Genomic DNA, 27,932 nt, shown 5'->3' with positions numbered 1-27,932 from the left:
GGGGAATTTTCAAAGTATAGTCTTCCCTTATTGTAATAGTTCTTGTGATTATTCCATTGTTCAATGCATATCTAAATAACCCCGTTTCGGGGTAACCTGCTTATTCCGGATTTTATTCAATTGTATATTCGAATACAAGTTCGAATAATTCTACCTTCGAGATCCCTTTCAGTTTTGGCAGAAGTTGCAAGAAGTCAAATCTGGAGTGTTCGACTACCATTGGTCAAATTAATAAAATAAATAAAATTGATGCAGCTGGTTCTATTAATAATTGTTTTGCAAATGTTACAAGTTTCATTGTAGGCTGTGAATGAAGGAGATAGTTTCAACTTAAGTCATTTGAGATATGTTGCGTTTTTTTGGACAACACTTCTTAGAAAAACGATAGCTTGGATATTGAGCGGTGATTTTAAACATACTAGGTAATGAATGCTCTTATTTCTACATGGATAATTTCTACAACAAAATCACAAGTATCTGGATCTGAAGAACGTAAACAGCAGAAAAAGTTGAATAGGAGGATTTGAATTGTTTCCCATTGTTTAGTGCCAAAAGAAAGGAGGCTGTGAATGGCCGAAAGGATGGAATATGAATGAGATTATGATCTGAATTACTTAGCGTAGAGGCCACCTTAACTGTAAGCTGAAGGAGAACTTGATAAGAAAAGATAGCTTTGTAGAGAGGATTTATCTGGTACTCTGAATGATAGATGAACAATTTACTTTGGGTTATTGTTTACAGCAATATCTTAGTTTCAGCTTCTTTTAGCTCAGACAATGGAATTTGAAAAAGAGAGTCAGTTGGAGTTGTGGACATTAAAGTCACCAAGGATGTTAACTTCGTTTTACGGCAGTTGGATTGCAAGAAATCAAGCCTCAGAGATGAGAAGTCATAAAAATGAACAGAATGATTTTCAGTATTGAGAGAAAACGGTAATAGAACAGATGCATAAATGATGCAAGAAAAGTTTGTCACAATAGGTCAAAAAGAAGAGATTGATAATTAGGCATCCTTTGTCAAAGAATAAGCTCGCGCAAAAAAAAAAAAAAAAATCAGGTACTATTCATACAGAAGGAATAATACGGAGTATATTTTGGACATTTAAGATGGACTGTTGTTGTGGCAGTAAATTGGCGTGCGATCAAAAATAGGAAATCAGATTTAAATGTTTGTAGATAATGTCGCACATAATTTAAATTGGTTTTTATACGAGTTTCTGAACCGAATGTAGATCAAGTGTTTTTGTATACAATCTACTAACATCTTTGTGTTTCTCAAAGAAAGTAGAGATCACCTTTTTAGTAACTTTTGGACACTGGTATGTCTCTGTTCTTCACCTTTCCCATCGAAATGGTTGAATCAGTTTAGACCAAAGACAAAACAGTCAAAAGGGAACTAGAATAAAGTAGAGTTCTTCACTTTAATTCCTAATTATAACTGATCTTATGCATCCGTAGAGATCCTAAATTATAATATTATTATGTATTCTATTGTGGTATTATGGGCATTTCTGAGTTGCGGGATTAAAATCCTGGATTCCTACTGGAAAACATAGTGTATCTTTGCCCAAGTTCGACTAACTCATGAACTGGCTGATATACAGTACTGTATATAAAAAAGGTCCTCTGTTGAGTGACGGGAATCGAGCTCATGCCCTCTTTCGGCTGATCATCTCGTATCATGGAAGTTACCATGAGCATACCGTTCCTCTGCATACATCGTAATTGTTTTACTATCAACCAACATTCTAACTTTATCAAAGATATTCTTCATTATCCATATCTGGTCTTCTTTGGGGCAGTCGCCTAAGCTTTGCACTCTTGTTTATTGAACCCATATCAACGCAGTCCTTTCTTTATGGTATGGTTCCTTATCATGCTGATCCTTATCATCTTGGAAATCGCTAAGGCTGGCAAAAGAAAACAAACAATGGGGAAATGTTGAAGGGAGCGATGAATTCAGGTTCCTGCTTACATGCAGATTGAAAGGTAAGAGTATGATGACATAACTCATGAACGAACCAACCATATTCGGTCAAAACAATTCCAGATTGTAAAGTTATGGTCTCGGGCATGTTTCTTGGTGTTTCTTGGGATTTGTGACGTCATTAGGAAAAGGGCTGAATGGTGCAGTCAATTGAACATCGTTAACTTCGATAAATTTCACCTGCTAAGTGCATTGATATCGACTATTTACGCTCAATGCAACTGTTTGTCCCTGTTATGAACATCTTGTTTTTTTATGAACATTTCGTAATTTCAAATATTGTTGATTAAGTAATTGAGATTAATATTTTTAAAATAAATTTTAGACATACTTCAGATTCCAGATGTACAGATACGTATCATTATAATGAAAAGAACATATAACGTTATGTGTGATCGGATGCAAATGAATTACGACTCCATCTACCAGCGATTGGAAATCTTTGTGCGTAGATGATGAAATGAACAATGGTCCTTTGGACCATGAAAAAATTTAAATGAAATATAAAAGAATTTTCAAATATTATTACCCAGTAAGCTTGGTACTTGATGCAGGATGGTGGATTAACCTATTTCTTTTCAGAAAAGCAATAAATCATTGCACCAATTCACTCCAGTTCTTTCTTTCTTTCTTTCTTTCTTTCTTTGCTGTATTATTATTGTTATTATTATTATTAATTATTGGGGTAAAAAAGATGTATAGGTTCCCAAATAACATGTATAAAAAATAAATAAATAAAAACACGCATTCTAATTCGATGTACTCCATTTGTGAAGAATACTTATCTTTCTTGTTATAACTGTCATACGTGCAGCAAAATATGAATTAGAAACTTGTATTCTTGTTTGTTTGCGATGTATACGTGTGTGGCATACCTTATTCGATTGGTAAAGAGAATTCAGATGGAATATTTGCATGCCGATCACAAATTGGAATTTCGTTCTGTACCAAAATCAGACCTTTGTAACCCATCTTTATTAATACATTGTGTTTGTCTTTGCAGTAACCGCTCGGTGTCATCGAGGTAACATGACCATTACTGTGAGCACCGAGAAGCCCTTTGACGGAGTCATTCATGCCAAGGACTACAGGAAAGAGCCGTGTGTAGTTTACGGGAACGGACGCTTCAACACAACACTTGTTATTGACCTCCTTGCGGGCAAGGATGACTTCAATTACTGCGGAGTTCATACGAGCAAGGTATGTGAAAAATAGTAAGAACAGAATGACTAGCTGTACATACGGTAATCAAAAGTTATGAAATGATATTATTGTCCCTCTAAGGAAACAATGCAACAGAGAACGGGGGGGGAGAGGGGTCGTTCAAAAATGATTACCTGTCATGTGAGCGTACTTACAGGGTAATGAAAACTAACCTGAACTGTTTGTTTTTAATAGAAAATCTTACGTCATTTGTTCAAGGCGGAAATTCTTACGGACAATAAATAAGGAAGCCACTAAAGTCAATTACGTCATTATTCACACACACACACACACACACACACACACACACACACACACACACACACACACACACACACACACACACACACACACACACACACACACAAAGACGTATATGCATCCTGTAGATGGAATCTTCAATAACTGGCTTTCGAGTTTGAGTGCATTTAGTTACAAGAAGATCTCTCTCTCTCTCTCTCTCTCTCTCTCTCTCTCTCTCTCTCTCTCTCTGTTTTTGTTCTCGACGCTGACACATATTTTTAAAATTACGTAAAAAAGATTTCAAAACAATGTCGAGACATAGTTGTGATGTCTCAAGTAACATCTATGGAAATCGTTGACACTTCAGTTGAGATTACATTTTTTCGTAAATCAAGGTATAGAGGTTTAGTGAGTGCAAAGGATATTTAGAATTACCTGGCAACTTCCATATGAGGTACTCAACATTCATATTATCATGTTCAAGCTCCTCAGTTTTCTTATTTTCAGATGGCTGTCCTATCCTGACATTGTGTTCAAATTTTTTCTGCTACAATAAAACATTAACAGTTGCTTTGCAGAGGGACATTTCTGTGGTACGTTTTTCATCATCTGTTTTCTGTTGAAAATTTCGAACTTTGCGTTGCGACACTACCACAGATAAAAAGGTTTTTATTAGTAACAAGTGCAATCGTGTGGAGGTTAGGTCACTTTTATTTATTAGTGTTTTGTATTAAACACAAGAGAAGGTAAAAGAACTGGAATGTGAATTATACCCATACTGCTCATTGAATTAGAAACCTTGATGTCGACATACGTAAGCGTCACTAAAGCAGTGTATATGCAAAATACTTGGCCAGTGCGTCAACACCTGTTCTAGGCAACTATTTAAGAATGCTGCTGGATTGATTACAACGAGAAAGACAAAAAATTTTTACAGTTAGTAAAGGGATTATTGTGGGTGCCCGTCTGGCTGGAGGCAGATTTTAAAAACAGCAGAGCTGATTGGTTTCTCAAAAAAGTGCGATATCCCGGATGCTTAATCAGTGGGAAAATAACTCACATTGTTGTGTAATGGATGTAACTGTGGGCCTAAGCCAAGAACGAGATCGCCATTGTCTGAGAAGGCCTTGTACGAACAAACAGCACGTCCTGTGTGCAGCAGTTGACCGAAGCATTTAACGAAGGCTGTTCGCGACCAATATCTCACTGAACTATGCGCAGGGAATTGAATCGGTATCGGCAGTCATGTGCCTATACTGAAACCACTGGTTTCTGCGAATAACGCAAATGATCGTGTGAAGTGGTGTTAGCAACACCTTGACTGGAGACTGGGAAACGTCAGGTGGTCCAACGAGTCACGGTACCCTTTTCTGTGTCAAAGTTTAGCGGGAGTCCTATGAAACAATGAACCCAGCTTGCTTTGTCAACCCAACTCAAGATTTTGGAGGTAGTGGTAATGTCCTCCAAGGAATAGCTGAACATTGTTGCCGATGAAATCCATCCAGCAATGTTGACTTTTTATTCACAAGAATTGTTCAGCACTGGTTCAGCGAGCATGACAGTGACTTCCACCATCTTCCTTAGCCAACACGAAGCCCGGATCTGAGAATGTATGGGACAGCTTAGAAAAACAGATCCGGGAGCAAACTTCGCTTCTGCCAAATTGAGCCAATTAAAGTATTGTCTGGTAAGCTCCTGATATATTGTAGACGTAGATGCAATCCAACACCTTGTGGGATCTCTGTCAAACTACATATGTTCTGTAATTAGGACTAAAGGAGGTCCAACACGGCATTAAATAAAAGTTTCTCATTCAGTGGCTGGTATGTGTTCAAGAGTTGGTTTAGTTAGAATCACGACCAGAGCAACGAAGGTCGAGGCCAGTACGTCATATCTGTTTCATCGCATGTGTTCTGAGGCTAGTTTGCATGCTTATGAAAAGAAAGACTGGTGTTTTCCGGAAGTAAAACCTTTCCAACTTTGTATACGAGACAAGCTAATTCATCTTTAGTTGAACAGTGTTTATAAAGGTTCTGCGTGCACTGTACAGGATTTCAACTCGAGTCTTTCAATCCGGATGACAAATGTCGCAACGTCCTTGCGAGTGTGCTACGAATGTATTTGCCAAAATTTTTTATTCCACTTGTCGAAGGTTATCAACAGTTTAGAAAATGAAAGAGAAACAATGCTGTGCGATTTTTGTGGTTGTAGAATATTATACTAAGTGACATTTATAGGTAAATGGCCTGTCCAAGGAGGGTGTAACGGACCCACCCTCTCCGCACAAGTAATGTTGTTAAATCAGATCGACTGTGTGCTTAGGTCACATTTGTTTTATCCAAATAAAACAAATGTGAGTTTAAATGAAGCAGGAGGATATCCGACAGCAGGAAATGTGAATGTTTCATTTGGATGGTAACACTTTGACATTGATCTGCTTGAATTGTTGGTACCAGCAGTTGATCATCGGAAGATTTGTCTTGTGAAATCAAAAAAGTTTATTATTTTCAGTAGTGACATATAATTTCGTATCGTTTCGAACTGATTTGCATAAAAATAATCCATTCAATCCTCACCAAAGTTATTAGATGCATGATGAATGAGCAAACGAATCAAATGAGTGCTATGCATTTTCCGAAACACACCTAAAACGAGAGGTAAGTTGAGCTAAGTGTTTCAAGTGATTTCAATCGTGTCCGCATAAGAGCTCACCTCAGTGCAAACGTATCTTAGTGTAAGATACTTTAGGTTGTGTTTTATTCATAAGGTGGTTAATAGAGGATTATCCATGTCTCACGCAACCCACAGAAACAATGAGCTGGATGCTTTACTGTATGAGAACAATGTCAATCAAATGCTCAACTGTGGACCAATCATGAGTCCAATATGAGTCTCATGCAGCAGCAAACATGTTCACGAGAGAACTATTTACTATTTAAATCTTTATTAAGAAATTGGAGCAGTTTATTTCTATGCTTGCCAGGCTTCTTCTTATTCTTTATATATTTTTTTTTTGGATAGTTCCAAAATAATTGCTAATGTTGGTATGCAAATCGCATTATTTGAAGAGTGAAAATTGATTTTTTTAGAACAGAAAAATTCTACTAGTTTCGTAAGTCATATGATTTACACCGTCAGCAGAAAGGGTTACATTAACTGATCAGTAAAAACTAGAAAAGATAAACACACAACAGAATGAAAACCATTAAATGAAACAATGTGAAAACAGAAAGAGAACTACTGGGCATCAAATCAAGATTTGATACTGTCGAGTTTGGCCTTTGTTTTACGGGTCGTGAGCATTTCTAAGGCTTTCTTGAATTTTCTTACAAAATAATTGAATCAGTAGATTAATATAAGACATTTCTTTTCTCTTTCTTTTTTTCATACAACCAACACTAGCCACCAAGTACTATAGTAAAAATGGAAGTATTTTTAATTTCTATATCTTATATTGATCTCAATTATTTTGTAAGAAAATGCTGGGTAGCCTTAGATGTGCTCCACACTTCGAAGCAATAATAACCAATAGAACGTAACAAATTCGCCAGCTCTCCTTCCTTTTTTACCCACATTGTTTGATTTAACTGTTTTTATTCTGTTAACGCTTGAAGTTCATATAATATTGTGTAACCATTTTCTAGTTGTTGTTTTTTTAATTTTTATTTATTTTAATTACTATTTTATCAGTTAAAGCAAAGCCATTCTTCTATGTAAATCATAATACTTATAAAACTAGTCGAATTTTAAACGAAGCAAGTTTTGCTTTCAAATAATATGGTCTGCATCCTGGCATTTAGACGAACAGCTACTAAACCAAAAAAATCTAAGAAAGAATTAAATATATGTTTAAGACCAAGACAAAAACTTCCAGATTTCATGATACCTCGTTGTTGTAACAATATATTTTGATGATCTGGTAGTTTAAAAATCTTCAGCTAGATAAAGTACTAGATCATCGAAATACCTATTACAACAGTATCATCAAATCTAGAACTCTAATTTAAAAAATGCAAAATAAAAACTAAATAAAACAAATGCAGTTATACTCGTATATATACAAGGTGTCCACAAATGTTTACCCTGATTATAATATATTATAACTCTTCAGTGGATACTTGAAATGGAACACAAAGTTAGACTTCAATGCATAACATACAGAAAAAAACAGTCAATGAACAACTTCATCATGTGTACCGCCGGTAACACGTCTAGGGGTGTAATGTCCAGTTATCTCTGGGGCCATGGGATTGGACCAACTCTGCCAATCCAGTGATTCGCGAATTCTCGATTAAGACAATTGCGAACATCACGAGACCAATTGGGGAAGGGGGGCTCCATCCTGTTGAAAGATAACATTTCGTTGCATCTCCTGTAGCTGGGAAATGGCATAATTATTCAGCATGTCTAAGCATGCATTTCCATTAATTTCTTTTTCAAGAAAGAAGAAAGGGCCAATCACTCGATCATGCATTAGTCCACACCACACATTGAGTTTTGGACTAGCTCGAATGTGTTCTCTTATGGCATTTGAGATCCTTACATTGTGTCTGTTGACTACTCCACTCACGTGAAATGTTGCTTAATCAGAGAAACAAACACGCTGCAAAAAAAAATCATTATCCTCATCGATGCGGTTCAAAATGAGGTTAGCAAGTTCTTCACGCCTTGGACGATCATCTCCTGGATAATTTGGACTTTGTACGCAAGCAATTTCAAACGTTTGCGTACCACTTTGTGGTACGCAAACGTTGGCCCTGTAACTGGAGATTTTGTTTCTGCTAGCCACAGAACACATTAAGCTTTTTCCTGTACTGAAGCCAATTTTTAAAGAAAATCAGCAGCAGCGCTCCTGGTGGCAAAAGCAGTATACTGAAGATACCAGTATGGAAACTTTATGCGTGCCCAAGTTTATCTGCAACAAAATTTATTCAGTTAGTTTCATTGTTAAAATATTATAGCCAGTTAAAATCAGGGTAAACATTTGTGGACAGCCTGTATATCTGTTTTCATTAAATCTAGATTTATATATTTAATTTTTTTTTTTTTTTTTTTGTTATTGAATGTTCAGAACCACGAACATTCAGTAGGAGTAGCAGTCCGGGTTCACAGGACACTGGAATTATCAGACGACAAGCAGTATCGAATTACGTGTGGAAAGACGAGTTTCAAGAATACAAGGTATCTCTCTCTCTCTCTCTCTCTCTCTCTCTCTCTCTCTCTCTCTCTCTCTCTTAATTACAAGTGGAACGGATAGATCGGTCTATAATGCTAATCTATTGTTTCGATAATTAGCGAATAGCATTCTTAATCGTTTTTAGACGCTTGACCTTTATCCAACAAATCCCTTTTGTCGAATGATTGGACTGATTGTACGAAGAAAACAAAGGCATATACCAAAACTGATTGTTATCAAAATTCATTGAAGCAATCCCATTAATTACACGTATAAAAAGTGGTAATTGCTAAGACTATTACTACTTGGTATTCGTTAATCTTGTACAGTTCGCTGACTTATTAAATACAATTACAAAGAAAAAAGAAAGGGGAAAAAGTCTAGAACATTGGGGGGGGGAAAAAGAGGGAGCGTGAAAGAAAAATAGAAAAAAAAAATAAAGATTATTATCGGTTACAAATGGTATGTAGTACTGTGGGAAGGTGCGTGAAAACAAGGGTAAATGGTGACGTTAATTACCACTTACTCTCCAAGGACGTTTACCACTGAATTTCTTTATTTTACAGGAATGAATTCTCGAGAGTGTCGCTGTATTTTCTCAATGGTTACAAGAGAGTCACTGAGTTGGTTTATGGACACCAGTATATACTACGGGCAGCTCTATCAAATCCAGATGGTAAATTTTGTTGTTTCTGCATGTCTAGTAGTAATTTATGTAAAATGCTGACCTACAGAAGCTAGTAGAATAGAGCTTTAAAATTATCTCCCGAATAATCAGTTTACAAACGTATCTTCTTTCTTTATAGGTTTATATGGAATCATGGTGAAGAACTGTTTGAGTTTTGCTTCCAATACGACAGAAGTGAATCTAATTGATGGAGATGGGTATGTGTGTAATTGACTCTTTGTATCACTAGTTCTGTTAAGGAAGTTACAAAGTTATATACACTATAGCGTATGTAAGGAGGATATGAACCCATTAGCTATCAATCCCATTTTAGGGTCTTTTATATCAATATACTAAGTTAGACTAAAAAGGAATCAATAAAGGTATTCATCATCATGTGCACCCAGATAAATATGAATATGAGCATCTTTAATCACTTTGACAAAATACACATTGGCTGGAATTATGTAAAATCCGGCTAAAACTATGAAGCCTCTTCCAGGTCTTTCGATCCTAAGAGGGTCGCTTTTGCACAATTGCGAAAATTCCTTAAATTCATTATTTTTTTAATTTGCTACTTGCATGTGAAGAAACCTGGTATGCGGGAAAATAAATCTGTTGCATCTTTTTAAGATCGGATAATAACTGTGCCTTGCATGAAAAAAATTTCACTCGTTGCAGGCGTGAATCGTCCCCAGATCTCTTGTCCAGAAATTGCTGGGGGTATAAAAATATATTTCCTTTTAAATAAAACCCAACGTTCCAAGATGAATTCTCAAGAGTGTTGTAGAGTTCATAAATACATAACTAGTATCTAATTACATGGTGGCCGTAAGTCACGAAGGAGTTTAAACATTTAATAACTTTCTTAATTATTAATTATTTTTATTCTATTTTATTATTTTAATGAAATACAGAACCTAGAGTTTTTTTTTTTTTTAATTGTGATAGACCACATCACGTAAATGCCTTCCATTTTCGGCTTTACAAAAATGGGCACTTTCTACAGCATTCCATAACAGTTGATGTTTTTGGTTGCAACGCCCTGATTTCTGCACGAATATTCTCCTTCGGCTGTTGAATTATCTGGGACTTGTTCACTATATCTTTTCCTTCAGTTAACCCCAATAGCTGAAGGAGAACATTCATGCAGAAATTAGGACGTTGCAGCCAGAAACATGTCATAGAAAGTACTCATTTCTGTGAAGCCGAAAATGAAAGCATTTACGTGATGTGGTTTTTCATAACTACCAATAATAATCTCCAGGTTCTGTATTTCATTATAGCAAAAAAGAATCAAAATAACTAATAAATAAAAAGTTATTAAATGTTTAAACGCCGACTTATGGGCCACCCTGTGTAATACTTATGAATAAATAAATCCTCTAAAGCCACTTATTCTCGAAAGGGAGTAGGAAAAAACACTTTAGTACTAACCTTTAAAAAAAAAATTGATAGGATGCTGGTCTCCAGCTCTAATAACCTGATAGTTGAGTTCAGGCCTCGTGACGATTTCAGACTTCGAGGGGGTAGGGATGTACAATAGACAATTGCTACCATGGTGTGTTTTTGAACCTTAACTGACATTACTGTTTGAAAATAGTGCGAATTTGTCTTATGTTGGATTCCTTTGTCATATCTATTTCAACTAAAGGTGAGGTTAACCGATCTCAATCACATATTTATTTTAAAAAATATAAAAAATCATGTTTCAACTTTTAAGGATTTATGGGGATTATTTGTATCACACTAAGCAATCTCTACACTCCTTAATAACATCCACCATCTGACAAAGCATATAACAATGTATACTTATTAACTCATCTGAATTTGTTCCAGGTAACTATTCTGTTAATATGCAGTTTAAGCTAATTATAATGCGGTTACATGAGCTATAATTTCATTCATTATCTTCTTTTTTCCAGGTGTCCCAAGGTGCCAATGGTTTCAAGTTTCCGGTACAATAGAACAGCTGCCGCAGCAGATGCAGCTTTATTTTCCATGTTTAAATTTCCTAACAGTAACAAGGTGCACGTGCAATGTGATGTCGTCTTATGTAGAGGTGGCTGTGAAGAGGTAAGACTTCTCGCATCTGCTGCTAATCTAATGCTGAAATATTGCATGAAATAAATCACTGTATAGCGATTATGCGTTATCAAGATCTCATTATCCTTCATTCCAGTACAGAAATAGTCATTAATGATAATAATTACAAAATTGTTGTAATTTAAAATATAAAAAAGGCATTTTCTCTTGCAATTCGTGCAGCACTTTAGATGTTTTATTTTCGTATCCATATTTTACTCAGGTTATACACTTAATAGTCGCTATTTTTAACTTAAAATTCATTTGGCCTAGAGGGCGTTCTAATTAACTTACTTTTATTTGAACAATACACTGAGGCTCTAAATAGAGCCTTAAACAATACCGTAAAATTTCGCTACGTCAGCGTTCTAAGAACTTCGAATCAATTTCTCGTATGAGATTTTTTACGAACTGCTTCTGCTCCTAGTGGTATAAACATTTAATAATAATGAAAATGAAATATGAATCATAATCAAAGTCTCAAAAGTCGTAAAATAATAAACTGAAATTAATCGACTATGTAGCGTGTTTACAGTGCCACTTTTGGTTGTTTTTCTTGCCAGATACTTTTATATAAACGTATCTAAAGAATATGATAAAAATAACTAAATAATATCTGCCTAAGTTTGGTATCATACTGACCTGCATAATATTACCAAGAATGCTCATTTAAAACTTGCAGTCACATCACGAAGCAAATAGAATTTTCTTCATTTATATTGCTAATCTTCCCTCCCCCCCCCTCTCATATTTATAGGTTGCGTGTCCAGCTAGGACAGAGAACTTGCCTCGAGCCTTAGCACGGTCATTCTCCCAGAATTCTAGCGAAAATGTACAGTTAATGGCCTCGACTTCTGTGTATGTGGTAGAACCTGGCGAACGAATGGGTAAGTTTAATTTAGTATTATCTGCATATGAATAAGTGATTTTTTATTCTTTTCTCATAAAGTATATACATATTTATCCATTCAATTACTCAGATTTTTGATAGTTGATTCTCCTGTGCTATCATGCTAGGTGATCGAGGAGGTTTTTTTTTTTTTTTAATGTGATTGTATTTTCTTCCCTTTTGTCAAATGCAATCAAAAAAGTTCACATGAAAAAAAAAAAAAAAGAAACAGAAATCAAATAATTTTAAAAGTACTTCTATCACTCCTGTGGGATTTTTTTTTTTTTTTAAATTTTACTCGGATGCTTTTTCTCACTCATCAAAAAAAAAAAAAAAAAAAAAAAAGTAAAAAATTTTGCGCTCTAGACACAGTTTGAAAATTATATCCTCTTCTTCAATGAAAGCATAAAATAATACTCAGTTTTATCTTTAAAAAAAGGATTTTATTTATAACACACACGACAGCAAATTAAAACGTTACCAGTTGGCGATGTATATGACTTTCATCTCCCGGTTTGAAATCATTATCTTGCTTATTTAAAATTAGAACAAATATCAAAACATGATTAGTTGTATTTGATTTATTTTAAACGTGATTTAAACACGTTTCTTTTATTCCCAAACATGATTATTTTCATATCACTGAAGTGGTATGAAAATATTCATTTTGGAGTTAGGATTATCATTACAAAATCATTGTCGTAATTGCAGTAGCCTTTTCGAGCCATTGTCAGGGTGAGGGACACTGTAAGAAAGGCATTTTAGAAATACGCCATCTAATCAAGTTCTGCTGGGTAAACGCATACTGGAGTAGCAGGAAACGAGAGAGCGGATCAGCTGGCTAAAGAAGCAGCTAGAAACAAGTTACCAAAAGTACTCAAAATCTACTATAAAAACACTTGCAGAAGAGAAAAGTCTAGACTTGTGGGAAGAAGAATGGAAGACATTAAAAAACGGATCAACAACAAAAGAATTCTTGCCAAGCATCAGAAGCAGACTCCGGCTGTGAAGACACGCCATTTCTCCAGGTTTAACCACGCTGCTAACGGGACATGGAAAACTAAGACACTACCTACACAGATTCCATATCCTGGAATCGCCATCATGCATCTGCGATCCACATCTTCAACAGACTGTTGACCACATACTTTACGACTGTCAGCTATTGGACTCCATCCGGATGCCCCTAATACAACACGTCATCACTTCCGGAGACAAGTGCCAGTGTCAAAACAGACTTATCGAAAAGTATTACATCGAATTAATTAAATCTGGCAACAAAATCAACTTCCAGTCCTTGCGATTTAACATAAATACTGATATTATGTTAATTATACTGTATAGTGTTAATATATGTATATATAAAAGTATAAATGTAAATATGAAAATTGATACAAAAATATAAATACAAATGTTAATCAGTACGTGTAAGCTACATGTAATATAAGCATTGAATGCAATGGAGCATGTAGGAATAAATTACTTCCTGTTAGGGTTACTGTTGGGAGGAAAATGCAAAACACACACAACACACACAGAGAGGGAGTAGTTTTTCATTTTCATATACCCAGTTATTGTGCATATATCTTGACGTGTGCATTAGTTTAAAAATAAATGGAATCAAATTATGGGTTGAAAAGCACGCGTTTTGCAGAACAAAAGTATACTTTTACGTTCGATTCTAAGTAACCTTGTCTTTCTTTTTTTTCTTTATTTTATTTTATTTTTATCTACAGCCGATTCTAGACTTAGTAGCGCAGGCAAATAGGGTTTTTAATCTATAAACTCAGAAATATCGAGTACAAAACACTCAGGATATTCATATACATTTATAAGATTCTGGTTAGCATTAAGAAGGATGCGATGCCTGTGTAGTTTTAAGTCAATGTTCCTGGTACCATAATGCTAAACCATCAAAAGAAAGCCTATTATAAATTCGATTCTGTTCTTATAATGTATTGTAATGTTATAAATGCATTTATATACAGGTATCCCTTGATTAACACGAGGATTAATTAATCCCTCGATGTTACTGCTTATATCGAAATCGGTTAATCAAATATAACAATCAATGGTAAAAATTACAATTCGTCCATGATCGATTACTGTATTAATAATTCGTTTTATGTGGTACTCTTTCAGGAAAGATTAAAAAAAATGAATGCAAAGTAAATGTTTGTACTTTAGTTAGTTACTGCAATTTTTTATATAAAAAAAAGTTATCAAGAGACATTAGAACAGTTTTAGTTTTTTTTTTCCTATCGGCATAAATTCTACCATAACAAACAAAATGACTCTCTAGACCTCGGCAAAAAGCATTCTTCAATTAACATCTGGATCCATATCCATTACTTGCTGCTTAAGTGATTCTAAACTGCGAAATATTCCATCCAGTTCTTTGATTGTTATCTCTTTTGGAACCTTCTTCACATTCCATTTGTTCGTTGTCTACATACCTTGTTGTTCAATTTCAAGAAGATCGTTGTTACTGAAATCTTTCGAATTTGAATGCAATAATTACTTAACATCTTCTGCATCAACACCATCAAAACCAAGGTCTTCACCAATTGCAACTTCGACCACGTTGTTCACAGGATTTTGAAAACCACCTAAATCATTAGTGCATTCCGGCAAAAGGTTTTTTCCAACAGCTCTCATGCAGCTAGAAGACATTTGCTCCCACGAGTCACGAATGTTTTCAATTGCCTGTTTATTGTTAAAATTTTTCCGAAATTCTTGGAGCTTAATCTCGTTTTCTCCCGTTGTTGTTTAGAGTGCCTTTGAGAATGCCTTTTTATGAAAATAGGCTTTGAAAGTTGCAATGACGCCCATGATCATCGGATGTAGCAATGATGTCGCATTTGGTGGATAAAACTTTCACATTCTCACACAGATCATTAAAGGCGCCTATATAAAGGGATGGTCGCAATTAATTTCGCTGCGTTAATCAAATCCCGCGTTAGACAATGGATACATATACATTTATAACAAATTTTGGTTAGCATTAATAATGATGCCTGTGTAATCTTATGTAAATTTTCCTGGTATCATAGTGCTAAACCAGCAATAGAAAGACCACTATAAGTTCAATTCTGGTCTTCAGCTGGGGAAGAAGGCAAGTAGGATTTTCCCCCAGATATTCGAATTTTAACTCCGCATCCAGGAAAATAGCCCGTAAAAATTCACGCATTTCAAACAACAATGCAAAAGAGGGTCATGTATCAGGAGATGACTGCAGTTCTTTGCCATACTATTTTCCCATGTGATAATTACAGAAATTTTGTTGTTTTAACAGACCCAAATATATCAATTGAATACTCCAAATTGCTATTATTATATGAAGTGATACTGACTATCCACTGATATTCAAAAAGTTGAGGTTAAAGGAAAATTTATTCCCTTGGGGAATAAAAAGTATTAGAGAGTTTTCACTTAGCACATAATTTCATTCTATCTTAACACCCTCTCAAATGTGCTTATTGTATTATTTTAATTTGTTGTTTTATGATTATTTTTAGAAGCAATTACAGAGTGTACAGAATGGCAGTTTCCTTGGTTAATTGGTCTTTGCATATGTTTGGCAGTCCTTCTGTTAGTCATGCTAATCCTCAACATCTTCTTGTGTTCTTCTCTTGCCTGTACATGCACCAAGACAGAGGTAAGCAATTTTTATTTTCTTAATAGTTCTTTCTATATGTACCTAAGAATTTAGACAACCCATTTTTAGAAGTGCCACATAATCATTATCTGTTTTATGTTTTTTACTATTACTATTATTACGGGCAACTCCAGGAAGTTATTAGACTCATCGAGGGAGGCCCCAAATCATATTCATCACAACTATTTGACATTCATACAGTATCTATCATACCTCGCCTTAAACTCATTCACTGTCACAGCATCCACCACAGACTCAGGGAGCGCATTCCACTCATTCACTACTCTAAAAGTAAAGAACCCAGCTCTAACACCTTTACTAACCACACTTTTGCCCAGTTTCCATGGATGTCCCCTAGTCCTCCCACAACCAACCCTGTTCTCAAAAATATCTTCTGAATTAATTTTATAGAAACCCTTCAGTAATTTGAATGTCTCAATCATATCTCCCCTCCTCCGCCTATCAACCAATTTTTGCAACCCACAAATCCTCAACATGTTCTCATACGGTTCATTCCACAGACCTGCTATCATCTTGGTCACTCGCCTCTGGATCCTCTCCACCTCCTCCCCATCAAGAAGAAACCTAGGTGACCAAATCTGAGCACAGTAGTCTAGATGGGGTCTTATCAAGGCTCGATACAGAGGAACAATAACCTGCTTGTCTCTGCTTGTCAACGTATTCTTCAGCAACCAAGTGATTTGATGAGCTGTTTTGGTCACTTTTGCAATGTGTCACCTAAATTTCAATTCCTTATCTACCAACACTCCTAAATCTCGTGCCTCATCAATTTCCTGGAGCAGGGTTCCACCAATGCAGTAAACTGCCGCCAATCTTTTCACCCCAAAATGCGTAACCTTACATTTTGCCACATTAAACTGACATCCATTCTCCTTAGCCCAGACCTTCAATCTATCCAAATCATTATGCAAAATTTTGACGTCATCTGCATTCACTATTGCCCTACCCAACTTCGCATCATCCGCAAACAAATGAACTGTTCCTCTCAGATCATTTCCTATATCATTTATGAACAAATTAAACAGCAGTGGTCCAAGAACAGATCCTTGTGCACACCACTAGTCACAGGCTGTCTTGTGGACTCTACTCCCGAGTAAACCACTCTCTGATATCTCTCCGTCAACCACCCTCCTATCCATCTCACCAACCCTATGTCCATTCCCATATGCTGCAATTTACTGATTAGAATTCCATGTGGAATCCTGTCAAAGGCCTTGGCAAGGTCCAGTACAATCACCGTAAACCCATTACCCTTATCCAGTTCAGCCGTCACTGTGTTATAATACGTGAGCAAGTTACTGAGGCATGACCTACCCTTCACAAAACCATGTTGTCCCCGATACAGTATCCCATTTTCTTCTATCAATCTTGTATTTTCCTCTTGACTATTTTCTCTAAGACCTTGACAATGATTCCTGATATGCTAATCGGTCGGTAATTTACAACAGCAGTCTTGGAACCACCTTTATGCAGTGGAACTATTTTCCCCTCTTTCCACCCGCTCGGGACTAACCCAGACCCGAGACTCAAATTAAACAAAATGGTCAAGAGTACTGACAATTCTTTAGCTGCTTCTCGTACAACACGAGCTGGTATACCATCCAATCCCACAGATGTATTGACATTGAGGTTATGCAATAGACTACTCACCTCCACTTCATTAACCACAATTCCCGTATAATCTACTGGATTATTCGTTTCTGCAATGTCACCACCTGGATGATATACTTTTGCAAAGTGCTCACTCAGTAACTCAACTATCTCAACTGATTCAGTTACCTCCCTACCATCGGCATTCTTTAAAATCAATCTGCCATGTACATTTTTCCTTTTACTTGCTACATATCTAAAAAACTGTTCAGGATTCTCTTTAGCCTGCATGGCCAATGTTCTTTCGTAATCCTTTTTTGCTTTTCTTACCACACTCGTCACCCTTCTGGCCTGCGCTTTATACCGTTCATGTGCCTGCCGGTCACCCTTCTCCTTAAATTCCCTCCATAGTTGTTTCTTTTTTTGCAACTCAAGCTTAATGGTGTTATTCATCCATTTAACCCCTACCTGATTTATTATTCGGACTCTAGGTATACAGTCAGCCATTGCTTCATGCAAGCACTTCTTAACTACCTCCCATGCACTATCAACTTCTAGTCCTTGCAGTTGTACATGCCATGGCACTGAACCAATCAAACTCCTAAGTTTGTCATACTTTCCAGCGCGATAATTCCACATGTACCCTGTCTTAATTGAAAATTCTACACCTTTAGCCACCTCCCAAGTTAAGACCCTATGATCACTCTCACCGATTGGTGGCAATGTGGTCATATTTGTTGCAGCCAAATCCTCAGATGTAATTACCAGGTCAAGCACTCTCTGACCCCTAGTATTTTCCATTACATGCTGTCGCAGATAGTTATCCCTTAATAACCGCATAAAATCCAGTTCCTTCCTCCCGTGTGTCCTCTCCTCACTCCAATCAATGCGACCATATTTGAAATCTCCCATAATAATCACCCTCCTTCCACCCATTTCTTCTATTTGCTTGTGCATACTGTCACCACCATCTTTTCCATCACCTGGTCTATAGCAGCACCCAATTGTATATTTAGTTCTGCTAGCCACAATCTCACACCAAATGGCCTCAAATGTGCTCTTTTCTCTATCCTGCAATTCAACTTCTATTCTCCTTGGCTGGAGCTCATCAGCAATACTCCTCCCCCCATTTTATTCTCTCTGTCATTCCTGAACACACTATACCCATCACATTCAATCCCACTAGTTATATCATCTACAGTCAGCCATGTTTCACTAATACCTATAACCTGTGGTCTGGAAGTGCCAACCATGGCCAAAACCTCTTCCTTCTTGTTCCTAATACTCCTAGTATTAGTGTACATGAATTTAAGACCCCCATTAGCCCCAACCCTACCTTGATGCCTTATATTAACTATCCCACTCAGATTTGTTGTCCTTATTTGCTCTGGCATATTATATTCATTCTTACATTCAACTGCCTCCATAAGGACTGTATCTCTACTCCCCCCCCTAACAAATCTAGTTTCCCTGATCTAGTTTTCATTTAAATCTAGTTTTTATTTAAATCTAGTTTTCATTTAAAGTTTTCATTTTAAGGAGTTAAGAAAACGCTATTCTTTGATAGAGCTTTTCTTATCTGTGAAATCAGTCTCATCCATGATTTTACTGTTCCGATGCATAAACCTCAAATGATAGATAAACACAGAAACCAAATAATATTGTTGAGAATTTCAATTATGTTTCTTTAAGAAAATTGTAGAAATCAAAAATTGTCAATTAGAGATGTCTGTTCATATAATTTATTATGCCTAAATTTCCTACGTCAATTAAAAAAAAAATCGATTATTTATTTATTTATTTAAAGAGCCCGTGTAGCTCAGTAGAAGTGGCGTTTGCACTGTACGACGTTTGACCGCACGAAGAAACACTTGGATTTAAATGTAGTTGCCTACTATAAGAATTTCTTCTAAGCCTTTTTTCGACCGGTTCCCGAGTTTGTTTGTCGATCTCTGGCACGAATAAATCGGTTCTTTCTACCAGAAACTTGGGTTTTTCATCCCGTCGAACTTACACTATTTTCAGACATTAAAAATAAATATTGTGTTAGGGTTATGGACCAAGAGATGGCTGCGCTTGTTATCGTCTCTTCACTGAGTGCCCCATAATTAGTGATAGCCTTGGGGGTAGCTATCTCTGATTGGTTACTGGTGGAGATTGAACTGCCCACTCAGTCTCTAAAAGTTAGCTAGGACTAAAACAACCTCGCCTACTCCCTATACGTGAATAAAAGGCGTTCGCTGATTTATTTATTTATTACTGATGATATGGATTTTTCACAAAGTGAGGGAAAAAAGAACATTATTTCTTTATTTTCTAAAATGTGCTTTAATTACCAAAGAAGCATAATTTTTTAAAATTATGCGTCTTTTTATCCAATTTTTACAGTTCGTTTTATCCAATTATGAATGGATAAAATGAATTGTAAACAAAGGAAAATGCAAGAATATTTATATGCAAGTCTATATTCGAAATCCCTATTCTTTCTTTTAAAGAAAATCTTCCAAATATAAATGACCACTTTGTTTATGTATTTTCTTATGTGATAACAATTTTTTTTTCCATTTTCAATGTTGGTGGTAAATTACTATTATTAATCTGTCACTAAGCTGAACCTTTAACCTTACAGTCTATTTTTTCTGATTTCTGGGACTAAGTTTTAACTATGCCTTTGGAATCAGGATCTTCTTTGTTCTTGAGACATTTGTATTGCATGCTTAAAACGAATTCTTGTTTATTTTTCAGTTATGATCATTGTCTCTCTCGACACTCGTTTATAATTAATTTTCTAAGAGCTAATCCCACAAAATTTTCCTTCTTTGAGCTTTTAGCATATAATATGCTTGGAAATATATTTGCAGATACTCGAACACATTCACCATTTTTTGTCTGATATCTAACAAATTATTTCACAAACTTCTTAATTTTACACGAAGAAGTGATTGGAGAACTTTTTAGGGGAATATATTTTGATCCTGTAGCGAAGATGTTTCTCTGGTAGTGACAAATGCTGTTGACCAATTCATAACGAAAACTTGGCATTTTTGTGTTACCAGAACTGCAGTCCCAAAAACATTCTAAGAACTTTCGAATCTCTAAAAATAAATTTATCAAGAAATTTAAGAGTTTAATAAGTCTCTTTTAAGTAGACGGAGCGAGAGTAACTTGGACGAAAGACCAAACATTTTCAAATTTATTTTATATGACCCAATAAATACCTCCACTGATTTGATAGTAACCTTTCATGCCCAAACTGACTACAAGCCCTAAAATATCAGAGGAATGTACAACAGTCAACTTCTCTTAAAAGATTGTTTGAATTCATTCTTATAATTTCCATAACAAGAAAAACGAAATCATTGATCAAGTCTCTTAGCTTTGATTCTCCATCCCTAGATTTGCAGAATCTTGTGGTAGACAAATCTCTTAATCAGACATTACTTATCTTTGTGAAAACGCCTGTACTTCATTCGGAATTTAAAGAAAAAACAGAGATTGAACTACATTTGTTTGTAGTCATTTTTCCGAATTTTGTACGCATAAAACATATAAGTGATTCTGCTGGTGAAGATACGGGTGGGCTTTGAACCGCAATGGCAAAAGGACCGTTTGAATAGGATGTGTCTTTTATGTTACAGTTGATCTTGCAGTTTGTTTAGTAAAGATAAAAATCTTATCCATTTTTATCTTTACTAAACATGGATGTTTTGGGTTCATACCACATCAGTGGAATTAAGGAAGACCTTGAAATGCTTTATATTCCCCAAAAGGTGTACGAAGAACTCTTTTATTTTTTACTTGCTTTTATAAACCGGTAGTCGATCGATTTTCATCCTTCATCGTCACTGGCAGTCATGGCCACTGAATTTTCTTAATCATTGGCAAAACTCTCACCATTCCATGATCTTACATCCTTAGGATTTGTATGAGATATGTTGAGGTTTACAGTGGATTTTTCTGAGTTGCGGTATTAAAAACGCAAGTTTACAGAACAACAACAACAAAAAAAATGTTTACAACAGCTCGACTAAATCGGGAATTGTTGATACATTGAGTCCATTATTTCCTCAACTGTTAAAGATGTTCAGCAAACTTCATGCTGCTCATTGTTGATCTTGCTCCCCCAAGTTTCATCCGAAGGTAAGCTTAATACTCATTTTTGGTAAATTTTGCAATATTCTGCAGCTCCTTTTTCAATATAAATCTAGTACTGACATAGCAAAATATGTCTGAACTATTTACGTAAGCTCTTAATTTGATCACATAAAGCGAACTGAAAATTAAATATATGCAATAAAAAGATGATATCGTCAAACACAAATATATTTAAATTGTCATGCTTTAGTGCTATTTCTTGCACTTATGCAATCATGATGCCTATCATTTTTTTCATTCTTGTTAAATTTGAAATATTCTTAGCGAACATCAGATAATTCCATTATCTGATGTTCGCTAACGTCCACCACTATATATATATATATATATATAAAATCGAAACATACCAGGCCTTTGTAGCTCTCGTTATTTTAGTTTTGACAAATGGATATTATATATATCAAATGGAAATAAAACATTAAACATTAAAGCAAAGGTAAAAAAAGTTCACACTGGTGTTGCCATCTTTACGAGTTCGTTCCTTACTCTTCGTGTCTGTTGCTAGATGTCTGCCTTTCAGGAACCAGGAATTGACGTATAAGGGTTGAAAAACAGGCAGAGGAGGCCCAACCAGTTTGATGAACATCAGTGTACTCACGGTCTTCATTTGTAGAGAAGCTCTTGTCAGTGTGATAATCAGGTTCATCTGGGAAAATCTATGCTCACATTCAGCAGTAGAAATGGGGATGCTGTTGATAGTGTTTATTAACTTCAATAGTGCTGCAGGCATTTTCTTCTCTGTCAGGAATTCACGAAAGCCCTCTAAAAACCTTTCGTTCTGGAATTTTTAGCCTCTTACACAAACTCTCCACTTCAGTCTCACCGAAAGTAACATTCCTTTCAGCACCGTCTGGTCAACATTCTGGATACAACACTTTTGTTCATTCTGGAATTTGCATCTCTTCTGCAGATAGAAGGCGATTTTCCATTCGTTGTCTCAAGCAGTCATAAAATTTTGTATGATCAAGAGAACGATTCACATTTGTTGATCGACTGGTTACCATCTTCTCCAAAGTCACTCCTTTAAAGTTCAGATTTTCAACTGCTTGTACAGCTTCACAATAAAAATTCCCGCCATTGACTTTTCCTGTCTTCAAACAGCCGAATCTGCCTTGATATATTGCTATGAGCTTTTTAGAGTGTGATATCCCTTGCTTGCAGTTCAACACTAAGCTCTGACAATTCTTGGAGAGCATCACACATCAATCCACTTCAAAAGGCCTTCATACATTAACCCTGTTTTCATCTTGTTTTGATGCTGTAAAATGAGCCACAAGTGCTTCATAATCTTGCCACACTGCAGAAACACTTCTAAAACTAGAAGTTCTAGTTTTAGAAGTGTCTTCTAAAGTTGGGTGATTTCTAGTCTAGAAGCCACCCAACGTGTACTTAAAACTCTTCCAATTTTGAAGATTTCCTTGTCAAGATCTTGAGCTACTTTTCCTAGTTCTCTGACATTTTTGGGTGACTGGTGCTAGAGACAGTAAAGTTTGTCAAGAAATGACTTGAAGTGGTTGATTTGTTCTGGGAAGTCTTTTTTTACAACATCACCAACAGAGAGCTCGAGTCTATGGTTGGCACAATGCCAAACCAAAATGTGAAGATAACTTTCCTTAATCAAAGCCACTATTTCATACCCAACATCACAGCTGCTCCATCACAGGATGGCAACAAGATTTTTCTTCAAATAATCATCATGAAACCACAATTCATTAAGAGTATTCATCAAGCTATAGAAAATACCTTGTGCGGATACATTTTCTAACTCTACAATATCAATAAAAATATTTGTGTGTTGCTCCATATCAGGTAGCATTGTGAGTACATATATTATTAATGATGACAACTGGCTAATAGTGGTGCTTTCATCAATCAAAATGGAAATCTCACAGTTTGACTCCATTATTTTTTGTAAAATTATTTTTTTCATTTTAGTTCCAATATGATTTGTTATATTCATACAAACATTTGTAGAATGTAGAATTCGACCATGTCACTGCCATTCAATTCTTGGAGGTCAATTTCTGATTCAAAGTCATTGAAAGCCTGGATTTTCTTTGCAACTTTATATGCTGTTCTGAAGATTCTACAAGTGACTGCTTTCTCATATTCAAATGCTTTTGAATAAGCTACCTCCAGTTTTCGTTCTTATGCAGATTCTATAATTTTAGCGGCAGCAATGTGAGCTGAACTGTTCTTATGATGGTGAATTTTTTTACGTAGTGAAGTCATTTGCTCATTTTTATTCCTACCATAATGATAAATTTGAATATTTGCCCATGGATTTGAAATATTCATACCTTGCTTTATTCTCTTCTACTCCCAAACTTGCGACTTCCTTACAAATTTTACAGCCAATGTTTTTATTCTCCACCATCAGCCATTCATTTTTGTTGCAAAAATCAGCTTTTGGTCTAAAGTCCAACAGTCGGGCAGATCTTGTGCGGCCCTACTCGTCGTAGTCGTCGTTGTAGCAATCGTAGCAGCCACCTGTTTTATCCTTCCAGTTTTTGTGTCACTGTCCATCGGGTCTATTTTTGTCCCATCACTATCTCTGCACTTACTGTTCTCGAGCTTTAACTTTTTAGTTGAGGGAGCGGAAGAGAAAAATTGTGTTATTTTACTATTCATCGCGTAAAACTGGTGAAACTTCTATGAAACACGTTAACCTCACTCACCCACGTTGTAAAAGTGCGACTCTACTCATAGAGAAAGTCTGCTTGTATGCGTGTTCACATAGGAGTTCCGCTTCCGGTAACTTCCGAGCCGACTATCGATTCCAATCGAAAGCTTCGATCTTCGACATTCAGTGTCAACAACACAAGATGGTAGCTCTAGAGTGAATGAACCAAAGATGACTCTCTCTTGATTTACGTCGTCAACGCCCATAACTGAGGATTTAAAATGGAGGCAGTCCTAGTTTTGAAATACTTATAAAATATGCGTTTAGGGACCATTAAAGTCCTAAACGTTTACCGGATGCGTTCCGGCTGGGAAAAAAAAAAAACCTTTATATATTTATTTAAAAAGTATAATAATTATACTGACTAGGAATAAATATATATATATTTATTTATATATATAATTAGTTATTTTATTCTAGCAGATAATAATAATTATTATTATTAATAATTCGGCGACATGAACTTATTTAAGTTAAATAAGTTCATGTCGCCGAATTGAAGCCTTTGGCTCTTCATATAATTAATAATTTATTAGGATACCTTCTTGGCAATTCTCATAGTAGGGTATGTAAGTTCTGTTCGCTACAAACTTGGTATTACTAGGTCTACCTACTCACTGATGAGACCTCAATAAAGGTTGCAACCGGTCTGGGTAGTGACCTTCTCTCATAATGTAGAACATAATACAGCTCCTAGGAGCTGGGTTTTACATTATGGGTAAATACCAAGAATAGTGATCGGAGCTTGCCCACCCTCACCATGAGTTGCCTCAGTGTTGCACTCCCTACAAGGTCAGTTGTAACACTATCCAGGTATTTGCTTACGCTTGGACTCGCCGAACTTTACATATTTACTATATTCGGCATGAAACTCTTTGAGTTTTTTATTCGGCTATGAAACAATATGGGATGTAATGTCCCTTAACTTAAATCGAGTTTTTTATCCTGTACAGGCAAATCGACCATCGGAACTCACGTAATTTACAGACAAAAAATACTGTTGTTTGTGGTGATGGGTTGTAGATCATGTCAATTGTTGATGGTAATGGGCAGTAGATGGTGTCGATGGAGTGGAAGATTTAAGTAGTAGGGGAAACGGTCAGATGTCTGTAGCGAATTTAAGTACAGTGCATTCCACAGTGAATCTTAATAATAATAATATTAATTTTTGTACGTGGAGTACTTGAATTACGTAAGGAGAGTGACCTATTCAAATACCATAAAATCTTTAGACTTATAAATTAATATAAAACAGATTTTCCCGGTAAATTTCCTTATTCTTTATTCATGAAATACAAAATACGAGCTTTAAAAATAGCAATCCTTATGTCAATTCCATAATAAATAAAGATTTTAATCTCCATTTTTCAGGTGATTGAAAAGGAACCTTCTGAAATGGAAGATTATGACCCTTATAAAGTAGGCTGGAGCAGTTCACATTATGGATCGCGTTCATCTCTTAACAAACCAGGTTATACTTCAGGTGGTTCAACTTTGAACTCTGGAAGCTCCGTAAGCGACCATTATGCCATCGTACATTCACGTCCAGGAAGCAGATTTTCACACCATTCTAGTAGAGAACCTCTTCATGCTGTGCCTAGAGGCCCAGGCTCTACCATATCAAACGGAATGTATTCGTCGAGAATTTGACCAATCGTCAATAGTGTTCAGTGAATGTAAGGTTGCCAAATATGTTGTACAAACATTGTGACCGGCAGGAGTGTCGTGTCCAAGTAACATGTAATTGCTTCTCCAAAAACTAAGTCAGTATCATATAGACTATTATGTATTCACTCCAGTTATTGAAGTCAAAAGGAAAGTGGAAAAGGTGCCGGCAGCTATGGAATTACATATTCCTTTGGTTATGTTTTTGAACAGATATGCATTAAAAAAAAAGAAAGAAAAAAAAAGAGGAAAAGATCCAGGAGTAATGTTTTTTGAACAATTTCTGTTTATACTTTTTTTTATTTTTTGTTGCACAGAGACCTTTGTATCTCTCACTCATCAGGTGGTAAATAATTAAGCGTATTAATTTAAATTCATAATGATAACAAACACCATTTTCGATTCTTCCTTGAGCGACATTGCAATTGCAACTTATCCATCTCAAGTAAGTAAGCTCTACTGCTTTTCTCTTGTTAATTAAACCAACAAAACGCTTACACTGCTACCTCATGGCTGAGGTAGCAGTGTAAGCGTTTTACGAATAAAAGTAAGTTCAATGGGGGTGTTCGCTGAAGTTGGGAGGAAAGCATAATCTGCTGACTTGTTTTGTTAAAACTGGCTGAGGAGTACTTGAATATCACCTTAACACGATAGTATACGAATAATTTCTAAAGTGATAATTTTAGATCATTTATTTGTTATGACTATTTCTCAGATCTGACAAATTTTCAGTCGCTTAAGTATCTGCCAATGAGAAGTGAACTTCGGAATTCGCAGCTGCGGAAACAGTACCCATGAAAAAAAAAGGTGACTTCCGGTATTGTATCCATGCGTATAACTCTTAAAAGAATTAAAAGTAATATCCTTAGCAACTATGGCAATAAACGTTTGTATTTACGCCCATTTCCAGCCAAAAAAAACTCATGAATTAACGTGGGAAAATAAATATAAACATTGGGCTGGAATTGGGCGTACCTGTGAAGAGTTATTGCCATGCTTTATGTTTCTATCCAAGTTAAGTTGTTTGCTAGCATAAGTTTAATATCTCGTTATTATTTCATAACACTGATTTTCAGTTAAATAATTATATATGATTGTATTTCATTATAGCTTGTTTTATTTATAATCGGAAATTTTCATTTATTTATTGAGGAACATTAATAAATACATGCAAATTTTCTAATTATAAATAAGACAAGCTATAATAAAAAAAGCCAATATGTAACATTCAGTTTAGAACTATTGTACCTCAGAATAAGGCCTAATTACCACATGACTCAACTTACTACACGATTATTTTCAAAATAACATTATACGTGCACAGTAGGTATCTAAGAATACTGCCACAAAGAGAAATTCACGCAATAACAGCCTGGTATCTATTTCTGATAATGATATAATGATATAAACCTGGGTTGTTATCTAAATTCTAGTTTTTTCCCTTAAATCTGCGATTTGTAATTACACATCTCATGCTCAGACTTTCCAGTACTTTTGGAAACACAGTATACTTGTCCTTCTGGAAATCAGCTTATATATAGTTTATATTAAATCGCTAACTTGCAATATTTGCAAAATTTTATCCGTAATGTTTTCAACTTTACGTTAACTAGTCAAACAATCAGTTCATACCTCTGTTTCAGATGTCAGGTAAGTCTTACAAGTCTTATCTGTAAGTGTAGATAGCTGTGGTTTGAATGGGATTCAATATTGTCAGATTTCTCATGAGTTTCATAAACCATCATATGATCAATTTTATAATTTTAAAAGACATTGTGCTTTGTATTCATACTAGATAGTCTTAAAACATAAACTGATCTTTCAAAGATTAACAATGTTCTATACAGTGCAATCTGTAACCAAATACACAGAAAAAAAATAAGCAAAATGAGATAAAAAAATCACTTTGAT

The 27,932-nt window shown here is 35.6% G+C and overlaps 1 protein-coding gene across 1 annotated transcript in view; it reads left to right on the top strand.

Annotated features, from left to right (window-relative positions):
- Nucleotides 1-26,037, top strand: part of LOC150101983 (uncharacterized) — a 135,393-nt gene extending 109,356 nt beyond the window's left edge. Inside the window, exons 3-10 of the mRNA XM_090400655.1 lie at nt 2,990-3,186; nt 8,504-8,613; nt 9,175-9,284; nt 9,415-9,493; nt 11,201-11,351; nt 12,118-12,247; nt 15,768-15,907; nt 25,728-26,037. Coding sequence (XP_090256781.1) covers nt 2,990-3,186; nt 8,504-8,613; nt 9,175-9,284; nt 9,415-9,493; nt 11,201-11,351; nt 12,118-12,247; nt 15,768-15,907; nt 25,728-26,006 — 1,196 coding nt within the window. The 3' untranslated portion in view covers nt 26,007-26,037. The remainder of the gene's footprint in view (nt 1-2,989; nt 3,187-8,503; nt 8,614-9,174; nt 9,285-9,414; nt 9,494-11,200; nt 11,352-12,117; nt 12,248-15,767; nt 15,908-25,727) is intronic.
- The last annotated feature ends 1,895 nt before the right edge of the window (nt 26,038-27,932 follow it).

This window comes from Typopeltis vanoorti, chromosome 11 (genome assembly GCF_054136105.1).
Source record: "Typopeltis vanoorti isolate ZY-2024b chromosome 11, IOZ_Tvanoo_1.0, whole genome shotgun sequence".
In the NCBI taxonomy this organism is placed as follows: domain Eukaryota; kingdom Metazoa; phylum Arthropoda; class Arachnida; order Uropygi; family Thelyphonidae; genus Typopeltis; species Typopeltis vanoorti.
This window is presented reverse-complemented; position numbering and strand designations above follow the sequence as displayed.